The sequence below is a fragment of the Astatotilapia calliptera genome, chromosome 10, assembly GCF_900246225.1.
Source record: "Astatotilapia calliptera chromosome 10, fAstCal1.2, whole genome shotgun sequence".
Classification (NCBI taxonomy): domain Eukaryota; kingdom Metazoa; phylum Chordata; class Actinopteri; order Cichliformes; family Cichlidae; genus Astatotilapia; species Astatotilapia calliptera.
In genome coordinates this window covers 1,262,496-1,276,123 of record NC_039311.1, presented here as the reverse complement: position 1 = coordinate 1,276,123, position 13,628 = coordinate 1,262,496, and the positions used below count along the sequence as shown (strand labels likewise).

The following is a 13,628-nucleotide window of genomic DNA, read 5'->3' as shown; positions in this document are numbered from 1 at the left end:
AGCAGGGACACGACAGCAGGGGAAGGCTGCTCTGCCATCACATCTCGTGATGTGGACAAGCACAAGTTTAAGGATCGAAAATGATGATGGAGCAGCGGCTGGAGGATGTGGGACAGACAGAGGCCGGACTGCTTCGCACAAAGTGTTACCTGAGTGAGGGCTGAAGTTTAAAAGAGGGCCGGAAGGGCCACGAGTCCCTGCAGCAAAGTGGGAGAGAAGATGGACAAGTCACATATGAGAGGACAAAGGAACGCAGGCCCGTGGGAGGAAACCCGCCTCCCCACCACGTAGGGTCCAGCTGCACTTTTAGCATCTTTCAAAAATGATCACACACCTCAGAGTTTCATTTGTATCGTAGCATTGCAAAGTAAATAACACATTTTTAAAGGCCTCCCTGTGGCTGAATCTGAAAACCGCACTCTGACTCAGGATGCGCCGATAACCAGAGCAAAAGGACTTTTGTCTGCAGCTGCAGCTCAGCGCAGCAGCTCAATGATACTGACAACTGTCAATACAATGACCCTGATAGACAAGCACGAGCCACAAAAGGCTGGGTTTAGCTGCAGCAGAACTTTCAAAATAAAGCGACGGGACTTTCCACTCAAACTGGCTGTTGATGAACTTCTTTTTTTCCTGGATGAAAGAAAGGGGAAAATTTGTCTCCAAATATACTTTGGTGGGCTGCATGGGAACACTGGTGTTAATGGTGCATTCAATTTCAAACATGCAGGCCGGAAATTTTCTAGTTGAATTCCAGCCTGAGAAACTGTAGCTTAGCGAGAAACTCAAATCTTTGCTGAGTCAGCAGAGCTTCCCTGGATACAGTCACCATGGACACAAGAAGCTGCCACCTGTGATGTTTCATCAAAATAGGACAACATATAATAGCGGCTACGTCATCTTTCCCCCACAAATCCTGGTGAAAAAAAGCGTCTGGCACTGGTAGCATCTGTCAGTCACATTAGCCGTTAGCATTCATTTGCTTCCCCTCATCAAAGGAGAAAAATATCCCACCAGCTCTGCTCCACTTGGACTTTGACGTGGAGGAAATCAAGGCTCTCAGAGCTTTCCAGTGGTTTTTGGTTATGTGTCCATATGTTTATAAAATAATATCTGACATCTTTACATAAACATATTGTACTCACTCAGAATTGTATTCATTACTCTATGATAGCCATATAGTTGGATTTCCACTGTGCAGCAGGGGGCAGTATTATTCAAACATCCATATGCTGTGAAAACACCTCCACCTCTGACGGCCGAGCGTGTAACGGTCCACGAGCAGCAGCATGTTCATCATCAGAAGACAGTCCCACGGTGCCCACGACACACCTGCTAACAGCTGTGCGTGCGCCTGTTTGTTTTCGGCTATACAAGTTGAAAATGCACAGCGGGGACGGGACGAGCCGATTGGCCACTGACACCTGTGATACTTTGAATCCACGTTACTGACAAATCAAGCTCAGCCTGAGGCACTAGCTCATTCTGCGTCACGCTGAGTCCTTCTAGTCTTGAGAGCTAAAAGCAACACACAAAGAAACACTTATACAAGCTGTAAGCTCCACTGCATACAATGAAAGAGTGAATTATGATGCTATGGCAACACAAGGAAGCAGCAGCTGCTGCTGCAAAAAATGAGCGCTATTTAACCTGAAGAAGAAGGAGACAGGTGTGGAGAAAAGATCTACGTTAGAATCTCAAGCAAAAAGATCGTCTTCAAAGACAAGATAAGCAAGTACTGAGCTGCAGACAATCAGGAAGCTGAACTCTTACATGAGCAGACTACCAGGTGCAGACATGGACCTCTCCTCCCGCCGGCTTGGGCACTCAAAGGGGTTACTGAAGGAGCGCTTTCTCAGCATGGCCTTTACCAAGATCTGAAACAGACAAACACGGGACGAACACGAGTTACATGAGAGGGGGCGCAGGGGGCGCCGTACTGTTACAGACATGCAGGGGGAAACACTGTTCTCAACATGTGGAGCAGACAAGTGGTTACAATGTTCCTCTAATATTGTTACTAATGTTGTGGCGACGTATCAGGTGATCTTCATTCTTCAACAGGCCTAATCTGCTGGGGTTTCCCATGATGCACTGAGTGTTTCGTCTTCACTCTCTGTTTATTCGCCGCTCTGCATTTAATCATTCGTTGTTAATCTCTGGCTCTCCTGCCCAGCGTGTCTCGTCTTGCCTCTTCTTCCTGTTAACAGGGAGTTTTTCCCTCCCACTGTTACCGAGTGCTTGCTCATAGAGGACTTTGTGTTACTGCTGTAACTGTATACATATAACGTAACCTGCTGCTGTAATGAGCTTTTTTTAAACTGGAAAACTTCTCACTTATTCTGTGTTGACTCTGGTCTTGGTGTGCAGTATACCGTCCTCAGCTTCCCTAATTCAATTCATTTCGTTAGACTAATAATGTCCAACACAGTTAACAGAAGCCCAGGCTGAGGGTCTGCAGTGATTGCACAGCTTATTATGTGAGCTTGCTTTCAAATGAATGCAACATTAGTGCATTTAAGGAGACACATAATGGAGACATTCAAATGCATTCATTTGGCTCTTTTATGGTTGAACAGTGATGAAACCCCGCCCCTCTGTCTGGCTGCGCTTTGTCACATCTTTGGTTAACAGACAGAAGGCTGTGGTTGTTAAGAGCAGCTAGTCTGAGTGCTGCTGCACGCAGCAGTTTGATAAACGGAGGACACTCTGTGTTTCTTACCACTGCAGAGAGGCTGGGAACGAATTTGACGGAGTTCTGGATGTCCTCCTCTGTCACCTCCACCACAGAGCAGTGGTCCTCCTCCAGAGGCAGGGGGTCAGCACCTCCCTGGGTCACCCACGGGTCCATCTGAAAGGGCATGGACCGCAGTGAAATAGGGCACTTTCATAACTTGACACCCAGAGGTTCACAGAAACGCACAGCAGTAAATACAGTCAGTTTACCAGCTTGTGTCCAAGCAATGATTTAATGGCAAACGCGAGCTTTCCTACGTTTACAGGAAGGTTTGTTTCAGGCTGCGCGGTCCTCAGATTACAGTCCTCAGTACTGATTACAAGTGTTACTCTGCAAGAACCAACATGGTAAGACGTCGTAGGTGATTCAAGGCATCAGTGTGACCTAAGTGACATTCACTGACCAATCACTGCTGCGCATTTCCCACTTCACGCAACGAGACCCTCTGTGGGCTGCAGAGAGGGCGGGATGGATTTGCTCTGCATTTCCCTTTTTCCATGTTGGAGGTGCAAGAAAGCCAAGTTCTCCAACTGTGTGCCAAACATTTAGACAGTTACAAAAGTTGAATATAAATATAAGCTGATTAAATGTGCCGAATGAAACAGGCTCTTTCTGTCAAACATTAGCAAACATTAGTGACCCAATGGGAACATGTGATGCCTCTGCTGTGCTTCAGATACCCGTGTCACGCCTGTGTATTTGTATATTTAAGCCTCTTTTCTTCAGGCTGATTACAGCCTTTGTAATTAGATACTGTTGAATCAGCCTTTGACTGGATATGACGGCACTTTGTTTACTACACCGTTCTGCAGCTGAGCTCACCGCATGTTTGTCTCCGATTGTCAGTTGATTCCAGCAGCCCAAGGATGGCCTGCTTTGTTTGCACTCAGAGCTCCTTTGACTCTGCTGAAGGCTCACAGCTGACAGCTCTGCAGGCAGATGCACATGCCAGGTTGTCCCAGATTTATCCGACTTTCCGAGGTAATGCAAATCTCACACGACACATGCGACTGCAACAGCTGCATTAACAGGAAATATTCAAGCCTCTTCTTTTTAAAATACGAGGTGAGCCAACGCTGTGTGCAAGGTCACAATAAAAATGCTTTTTTTGGTTTTTGAGTCATCGTGTGTTTGTGCACGAGGACGTGCACGACGCCCGAGAGCCTCCATATCTCCACGAACACACAGAAAAAGAGTCACATGACTCATGACTAGATTGTGTGATGGAGACACAGTGGGGCGTGGGAATGTGATCGGGCCATGATTGTGGACCATCCACGGCACTAATACACACTCAGTTTGTCTAAGAACTACTCTGTAGGAACACAGCGAGGTCACAATCTCATGTGTTAATCAGCAGTGAGAAAATCACAGCGATGCTTTATAAGTATGAAGAAGGTGCTAAAGCTGAAGGACAGTAATCTGAGCTGGTTTTCTTATCATCCATCAGTTTGGTACCTTGATCTCTGGGATGCTGATCCTGCTGTCGGGGTTCTTATCCAACATCTGCAAGATCAGCTTCTGCAGCTCTTCACTGATTTTGGGCCTGAAGAAAAAACAAAATGACGATTTGGGAAAAGTTTTCTGACCCACATGTTTCCATCATGTTTACCTGAGGAGGAAATCGAATGATTGTATTTAACATGAGACACACTCAACAAGAACAGCATGAAATTATGACTTTTCTGCTGTCTCCTGTATCAAGCCGTGTTTGTTAACATGCAAAAGATCATTTACTCATTTCTTGGACTCGCTGTGGGAAAAAAACGTCCCCAAAAACGAATCAAAACTTTTATTCACCGCTGGAAGATTTGGTCACATGAAGTCTAAACACAGGCTCGGCATTAAACTGCCAACAGGTCGTCACATGTTGGACAAAGTGAAGCCAGCAGAAACATTTTGGCCCCTTTGTGTAACAGAGCTGTCATTTCTGCTCTTTGTAAGAAATGCTCACTTAACTCCTCCCACATATTCCAAACCGCTCTTAGAAAAAAAAAAGGCTTTTCTATTAAGTGAAAGAAATTTATAAGCAGCCCTGAAAACGGTAAATGGTCTGTATTTGTATGAAGACTTTTTCCTTCAGGCAGCTTTGGCTGTTGTTTGAGGGGGTGACTGTAACTGAAAGGGAGGCTTACTGCATGCCAGTAATGTCATATAGACAAACAGACATAATTATATTTATATTTGATCAGCCACAACACAAAAATACCACATTTAGTTAAAAATAAATTAGCAGCTAGAAGTAACCAGCTGACACAAGCAGCAGCTGGTAAAGTGCACTAGCTAGCCAAAAGGGCTAAACTGTTAAAATATATAGTCAGCTTGGATTAATGCTAGAAGCAGTTAGCCAAAAATATGTACTCAAGTGTTCAGATGAATAAATGATGAGACTTTTTCACTAATTGCATTTTATTGTCTTTATGCCACAGACGCTTAAAAAAGAGATGGAGGCCGCGGTGCGTGACGTGCATGCTCCACCGTTTATGACACACACAAATTTAAAAAAGGAAGGTACGCACGATACTAAGTAGCTTTAGCTAACAATAATCTGCTACATTCTGTTGGAATAGAACAGATATGTGTGGATTTAATGAACGCGGCTGTTGGAAGGCACAGTCCAACACCAACACTGAGCCCTGTCCTCACACCGCCCTTCTTCACTTCTTCTCCCTTCTCAGCGTGTCCTCCTCCACCACTGCCTAACATCTGTCTTTTATTCGCTCTATGATATTCCCCTACAGTGAGCAGGCCTGCCAGCTTTTCTTTGACCTTGTATTCATGTAGCTACTGAAGCCTCCGTTTGCTTTTTCAGCTCGTTTTGATTCACATGTTGGTGACGTTCATCCTGCCAAGCTTTTTGGGGAAAAAGAACAGAAGAAGACGTTTTCGTGACCGCGTTGCAGACGAAGGATAACTAAAGTGAAGATGATGACTGTCCATTTCAATAAAGTGGAAACTTACGTTTCTGGGAATTCTACAGGCTTGGTCCTTATCTTATTATGCAACGCCAGTATGTACTCGTCAATGAAGGGACACTGCAGGAAGAGCAGAAGAAAGGAGGTGAAAACCACAAGAACACACATGCACGATGACTGCTGCACCGGGCCAATATCAGAAAAGACGACCGAGACGAACAACAGCAGCAATCGGCCGCTTGGATTCATTACATTCAACGACAGCACGAGAAAGCTGCTGTTTCAAAACTGCGCTCCCACATTCTTCTATGCTTTTAAACGAAGACTTGTGGGGCAGACGTCACATTTACCTTTCCAAAGACGAAGCAGTAGAGGGTAACCCCCATGGCCCAAACATCCAGCGCCTGTAAGACAGTTCCAGCAGTGACATTATATTCAGATAAATGGGAAACATGTAGAGGACAAGAGTCGTTTTAAGGTTATTGTTTGGGGGCAGCTACTGTCAGATACCCTGAAGATGAATTTGTGTGATGACATAGCAGCGGCACATGTGCCCCCCACCCCTCGCTCCCTGTAGCTCGGATCTGTTTGTGATCCCTGATAGATACGGATGATTAAAGCAGCCCTCTGAACCTGTGCAATATCTCAGCCACACTGCTGCAGATGTGACATGAAGCATCCTGTCTGCTGATTTGCACATCCTCTGAAAACAGTTTGGCCAAATCACATCTTTACAGAGGCCGAGTCATCAGGCAGAAACTAGAAGTGCATCTCTTAAAATGCTCTAAACCCCCAAACAGCAGACGGAGGCACTCCGGTGACTCTTACACCCTGATGGCTTCTGTCTGTAATCAGCTGCTCCGGCCCCTCGTTCATGGTCAGCGTCTGAGTGAATCCACCAGTCTGTCCTTTCAGACAACCGCAGAATATAACCTGACAAAGTCTGTGATGGAGGGTTGAGGGGAGAAAAGGGACGATTTGGTGATGTTGATGTCTTAACCCCTCCCTGCAGCAGCTCCAGCGTGTGGACGTTCACATCCACCTGCTACTTACGTTAAAAACAATTGGCTTATTTCACCGAAATAAGGACTACGGCAACAATCAGGACCATCAAAGTACTATTATACAAATCTCTAAAGGACTGGCAGTGTCTCATAAAGTGTCCACCCTCTACAATTTTAAGGTTTCTCGTATGAGAACATAATAAAAAACACACAATGTCATTAAACCAAAACAAATGTTGAGTTTTCTGTTTGGCTTCATCAGTTTCTTAGATCCCGCCGCACCACCTCAGCCGGGTTCAGGTCTGGACTCTGGACTCGGTTTGATTTGCTGCTGCTGTGCGTGGGATCACCAACAAGTGTCAGGTCCTCATGTTGGCGTGAGGCCTTTGTGCTGATATACAGTGTGTGGTTTGTCCAATCAGCGGCTGTGCGTTATATTCAGCCTCATCACGATAAAAAAGATGGAAGCTTATCTGCTATAGACAGAACTGCTCATCGTCTAACTGTGGAAATAACAAGGTGAAACATTTCTGATTCATTCGATGGAAACTGAACACAAGACCACTGTCGTTATCCCGGTGTCGATCACTTCCTTGTTCTTGGGCCGGCTAAACGCCAGAAACTCATTGTAGCTCAGCAGCTGTCATTTGGAGTTGGAGGCTCGGGTTCAGCGTTTTCAGTTTGGGTCACATCAAACACTACACTTTAAACTCTCTTCATGTTCATCGAGTTCACTCACTTTTCCACTGAAGCTCTTTCGCGCATCTGACAGCGTCTCTGGTGCCATGAAAGCCGGAGTGCCAGCAGTGCTGGACAGCAAAGCGTCGTTGCCCTCAAACTGGTTGCTGACTCCAAAGTCTGCTATCTTCACATGGCCATCGTCCCCGAGTAACAAGTTAGAGGGTTTGATGTCGCGGTGGACAATCTTCTGGTAGTGCACTGGGATAAAAAAAGAAAACACAAAGAAGAGAGCGCAAGTTTCCCCTTTGGACACGTGGAAGCTTATTTCTGTTTTCTGGAATATTTCCAGCTTCTAAACACAAACTGGAACTATCCTTGGAAAAACGCAGAACCCGGAACGCAGCCTGAGGATCCTCAGGTCGCATCTTTACTCGTATACACCGAGGTTTGAGAACATGTCATTAGGGCAGAGGGCAGGTGGTGAAATGTCGTCTTCATGGGGAAGAACAAAGCCCAGACTGTGGTGATTGTGTCATTATGAGGGTAGAGCTGCGCTTCTTCAGCCTGCGTCCTGATTGGTGTTCAAACTGGAGGAAAATAAATACTCTCAGCAAATGGGAGGTTCCCAAATTCGAGAACAAGCCAAAATTGTTGGGAATTATTTCAATCTTTAACAAAGCATTGCATTATAAAGGTTAATATTATATTATGTGGCTCAAGCTCAAAGAGGAACCAGTGACCTTTCACTGGTTGGATGGCGGTGTAAACGCCTGCCATGGTGGATGCAATGTAAAGCAAACAAAAATAACAACAAACAAACAAACAAACATGAGCACAAATTGTAAATATTGCATTTGAACAAATATTGTTTGGTGAACGATTTCACCACAGCAGCTGGTTCCAATGAATTTCGCTCCGTTTGACTTCTTTTAATGTTACTTGTTGCCAACCGTGAACACACTAAAATACAGCTGGGATCATGTAGAAGAAATGCTACGTTACATTGTAGACATAAAGAGAGAAACAGACACTGACACACAACAGAACAAAGTGTTACATATGAGCTCATTATAATTATTCTTTCATCAGTTTCCAAAGTTCCACCTCAGGATTTGCAAAAAAACAACCATTAGGTATTTTAGGTACTGAAACAATGTTTCAATATTACTTGTAATTAAATGTCAACATGAACACTAACGAGTAATTATAACTGTCAGCTGAACATGGTGACGGGAAGAGCTTTTCCTTTCAAACGCAGGTTTTAATTATAAGGTTTAAAAAATGGAAATAATCAGCAGAAGCAGGTTGAACTGATCTGTAATTGGAACAATTTGGACTTTTGAAATCCATCATTACTTAAAGTGGGAACAAACCCTAATGCTTAGCAAACAGCTGTGTGATCAGAGGAACCTGCTTCATTAGCACTGGGTGACTGGGCTTTACTGGTGACTGTACTTTTCCATTTTGTCCCATTGTTACCACCATGGAGCTCAGGATGACACGGCACTGCTCCTAAACGATTAAGATCATCGCCTGCTGAAATTAATCACCTGCAACACACGAGGCCTGGGCACGGGCAAAGCTGTATCGTTTAATAGAAGCTGGATAGTGACGGAGGCTCAAAGATGGAGAGGGGCTGCTGCGACAGGGCGAGAGGCAGAGCTGGACAGGTCGCCAATCTCACACGGCGCTAAAATGACTGCTTTGAATCTTTTAGTCACTTTGTGAGGGTGCGTGGTACTTACAGTATTCGATACCCAGGATGATGTCTCTGAAGTATAAGCGAGCTTGCTCTTCTGATAAAGGACTGTCTGTGGGCACCTCCATCACTGGGCTGCAAATCCACGCAGACACACACAACACAGGCAGCGTGACAGACAAATGTGCAGATTATGTGTAACAGTTGTTTCACTGGTAGCTGTGCTGTTGACTCTAAATGTGATTTAAGCTCCGACGCTCAGCAGCAGGCAGCTACGCGTCTGATTGGATGACAGCAAGTTACACACGAGGACACGAACGAAGCCCTCGCTGTAATTTCAACAACGCTGTGACGCTGCAGACGGTGCTGGGAGCCACATCATCCCAACCATCCCAGCATTTTCCTGCGTCGCGCTCCGTATTCCATCACGCACTGATACCGATGGATAACACCGCATACAGACAGATATCTCTATAAACATTTATTATCACTAAGTTTGAATTCACATTCATCCCATCTCAAACTGCACATTTATAAGGAACAAATCTGTGAAAGGGCTGGTTGACATCTCCACAGAGGATCCATTTAAATCCTTCACATGTGAAGAACCAACGTTATCTTTGAGCATCATCCATATTTTTAAAAACCAATTTAAACAACAAAGCAACAGCTGACTCTTCTGTGTAATAATCACAGATCTGATCAAACATCTTCTGCCTTCACCAAACGTTTAAATCTTTCTGCCTCTTTGTCTCCAATGAATGAAACAGACGTCAACAAATACTTTTAAATGACTTTGTTCCTTACAAATACATCATAATATCATTTTTGCTCATTAATGACTGATGTGTGTGGGAAAACACATTCACAAATGTCATTGTACTTTTGTGTGTGAGTGTCTGTGCTCTCTTTTTGGATGCTTTTAAAAACCCTCTGTGTGTCTAAAGCTGCACACCAGTCTCCACGTGTTACTCAGAGCTGTTAATGAGGAGGTGACGCTTTGCAGCACCAAATTATGAACATTACCAGCAGCATGACGCTTTCACACAGAGCGGCTGCTGCCGTGTTTGTTCTGCTTACAGTTCATTTGCTCAGGCTTTTAAATGCAGCTTCATGTCAGAGCAGCAAAGCAGTGACTGCATGGGTGAAACGAGCTGTTACAGCAAAGATAACAGCGTGACTGTAAGCTCTATGAAGTGAACATCAAGCTGCCCGACGCTCACGCTAACAGCAGCCGACTCAGAGGCAGTAAGAGAGCAAATCCATCCTTTAAAACAGCTTCATATGAAAAGGATAAAGTTATTTACGCATACACGTCCTTCTCAAAACATTAGCATATTGTGATAAAGTGCATTATTTCCTGTAATGTACTGATAAACATTAGACTTTCATATATTTTAGATCCATTACACACACCTGAAGTAGTTCAAGCCTTTCATTGTTTTAATATTGATGGTTTTGGCATACAGCTCATGAAAACCCAAAATTCTTATCTCAAAAAATGAGCATATCATGAAAAGGTTCTCTAAACGAGCTATTAACCTAACCATCTGAATCAACGAACTCTAAACACCTGCAAAAGATTCCTGAGGCCTTTAAAAACTCCCAGCCTGGTTCATTACTCAAAACCCCAATCATGGCTAAGACTCACTGCTGTCCAGAAGGCCATCACTGACACCCTCAAGAGTAAGACACAGAAAGAAATTGCTGAACGAATACGCTGTTCCCAGAGTGCTGTATCAAGGCACCTCAGTGGGAAGTCTGTGGGAAGGAAAAAGTGTGGCAGAAGACGCTGCACAACGAGAAGAGGTGACCGGACCCTGAGGAAGATTGTGGAGAAGGACCGATTCCAGACCTTGGGGGACCTGCGGAAGCAGTGGACTGAGTCTGGAGTAGAAACATCCAGAGCCACCGTGTACAGGCGTGTGCAGGAAATGGGCTACAGGTGCCGCATTTGAACCAGAAACAGCGGCAGAAGCGCCTGACCTGGGCTACAGAGAAGCAGCGCTGGACTGTTGCTCAGTGGTCCAAAGTACTGTTTTCGGATGAAAGCAACTTTTGCATGTCATTCGGAAATCAAGGTGCCAGAGTCTGGAGGAAGACTGGGGCGAGGGAAATGCCTGAAGTCCAGTGTCAAGTACCCACAGTCAGTGATGGTCTGGGTGCCATGTCAGCTGCTGGTGTTGGTCCACTGTGTTTTATCAAGGGCAGGGTCAATGCAGCTATCAGGAGATTTTGGAGCACTTCATGCTTCCATCTGCTGAAAAGCTTTATGGAGATGAAGATTTCATTTTGCAGCACGACCTGGCACCTGCTCACAGGGCCAGAACCCCTGGTAACTGGTTTACTGACCATGGTATTACTGTGCTCAATTGGCCTGCCAGCTCTCCTGACCTGAACCCCATAGAGCATCTGTGGGATATTGTGAAGAGAAAGTTGAGACGCAAGTCCCGACACTCTGGATGAGCTTAAGGCCGCTATCGAAGCATCCTGGGCCTCCATAACACCTCAGCAGTGCCACAGGCTGGTTGCCTCCATGCCACGCCGCACTGAAGCAGTCATCTCTGCAAAAGGATTCCTGATCAAGCATCGAGTGCATAACTGAACATAATTATTTGAAGGTTGACTCTTTTTGTATTAAAACACTTTTCTTTTATTGGTCGGATGAAATATGCTAATCTTTTGAGATAAGAATTTTGGGTTTTCATGAGCTGTATGCCAAAACCATCAATATTAAAACAATGACAGGCTTGAACTACTTCAGGTGTGTGTAATGAATCTAAAATATGTGAAAGTCTAATGTTTATCAGTACATTACAGGAAATAATGCACTTTATCACAATATGCTAGTTTTTTTGAGAAGGACGTGCACATGTGGATGATACCAGCCGTCCCCTTCATCTCCAATTTGGTTATAACAGCAAAAGGTTGTGCATCATAATGTCTTTAGCACTGTAGCAAGGAGCGGCTCATGCATGAGGATGTGAAACGCTTTCAGCGCCAAGAACTGAAAACCCAAGAAAATGACGAATCCCTTTGAAGCCTGAGGTGGAACAAACGGCCGTACGGCTCAGAGTAATGAAAGAAGAGCGCAGCAGTGATCGAGGCAGGGATGAAGGGTGGAGAAATGAGGAGGAGAAGGTGGGTGGGTGAGCCTTAAATTATTTAGAGACAGAAGGACGGGTTCTCTACTCACCCCTTACGCATCAGCTCAAACACTGTCAGAAACAGGGAGAGAAGGAAACACGAACACGTGAGACCAAATATTTCATTCTTTTGTTCATTCGGCCTGTTTGTGACCGCTGCTGCCACCAGGCTGCGTATTACTCTACAGCCTGACTGCAGCACTGCTGATGGAGAGCTTCTGCATAACGCGCCAGCCCTAAGCAGGTCTGCAGGGAAACGACCATCTCTGAATAAATGACACGTACACTTGTCGGCGCCATACGCATCGAACGCCACAGGCTTACAGACACAGGGCAAGAACAGAGCAAAAGTATCTGGACACATAAAACAAAGACGTGCATACCCATGTGAAGGTTGTCCTCCGATGGATCATCCAGCACCTGCAGCATCAAAACACAGTCAGCGTAAATGGTGAGCAACATAAAAACATTCAGTGCTTTCATTTAAAGAGCTGACAGCGTGCATTCACTGACTCACTGCACAACTCGTCTGCTACCATAAAAGCTTCCTGCAACTCTCGGCAGTCAGCAGGTTGAGGAGTTACAATTTAAAACAGTGGCTCAGCGTCATTTGCACAAAAATGATATCTGTGCAGTCGACGCTTCACCAGGTACACAGGCTGACTGAAAAGCTGCGTACACCTTTTCTACTGAACAACACCACGGACGCATTAACGCGGGCAGAGGCCGCCATCGCTGCAAAAGCTGTATTTGACTATTCTTATGACAATTTGGAACAATGCTCCGTGTAGCCTTTTTTAAGTGTTTTAAGGTTGAGCTGTGTACAAGACAGCACAGGTACAACGCGTGCCTTTGAAAACTAGTCCACCTTCAAAATGTCAAATGAGCTCAAAGACGATGAGTGGATGACAAAGAAGATGTTACGCTGAGGTTCGTTCATGTTTGAGAACGATACGTGAAGACATGATGTTTTTTAAACTATTTGCACGAGCACCAGAATAAAACATTATTCTGACATGCTTCCATTTCACACAATCAGCCAACCTGGCCCCACCCTGCCACCTGATTCGCTGAGGTCAGAAGGATGTGAGTGGGTGGATTGTAGATGGCAGACGGTTGGTGAAACCTTGGCTGATTGTGACCCACACCTGTTTCACAGCTTGGCTCGTGTGATTACGTAGAGGATCAATAGGGGGTCCGTGACCCTCTGGGGGGGCCACTCCCACAGGGTTTGAATCTGGGACTTTCCACCAGTTGCTCATCAGTAGAACTGAAGAAGCTTCTGGGATGAAACATCTTCAGCAGACGCTTTTCTTTCCCAGATTAAACTGCGCGTCACCACAGAGCTTTCACGGTACCTGCCTCTTACATCGCTGACTGACTCTATTAGCAACATAACGAGAGCTCAGTGGTGGCAGCAGTACAGGCTTCAGAGGCACGGGGATG

At 45.2% G+C, this 13,628-nt stretch overlaps 1 protein-coding gene across 3 annotated transcripts in view; it reads right to left on the bottom strand.

Moving 5' to 3' along the window:
* camkk1a (calcium/calmodulin-dependent protein kinase kinase 1, alpha a) overlaps window positions 1-13,628 on the bottom strand; it is a 51,094-nt gene that overhangs the window by 2,507 nt on the left and 34,959 nt on the right. For 2 of the 3 annotated variants that reach the window (XM_026182292.1, XM_026182293.1), the window contains 10 exons: window positions 12,566-12,602; window positions 12,233-12,254; window positions 9,083-9,171; window positions 7,396-7,595; window positions 6,003-6,056; window positions 5,699-5,772; window positions 4,196-4,283; window positions 2,723-2,851; window positions 1,774-1,877; window positions 150-197 (listed from right to left, as the gene is read on the bottom strand). In XM_026182292.1, the coding sequence (XP_026038077.1) occupies window positions 150-197; window positions 1,774-1,877; window positions 2,723-2,851; window positions 4,196-4,283; window positions 5,699-5,772; window positions 6,003-6,056; window positions 7,396-7,595; window positions 9,083-9,171; window positions 12,233-12,254; window positions 12,566-12,602 (845 nt within the window). The remainder of the gene's footprint in view (window positions 1-149; window positions 198-1,773; window positions 1,878-2,722; window positions 2,852-4,195; window positions 4,284-5,698; window positions 5,773-6,002; window positions 6,057-7,395; window positions 7,596-9,082; window positions 9,172-12,232; window positions 12,255-12,565; window positions 12,603-13,628) is intronic. The other variant, XM_026182294.1, reaches the window with a different exon arrangement.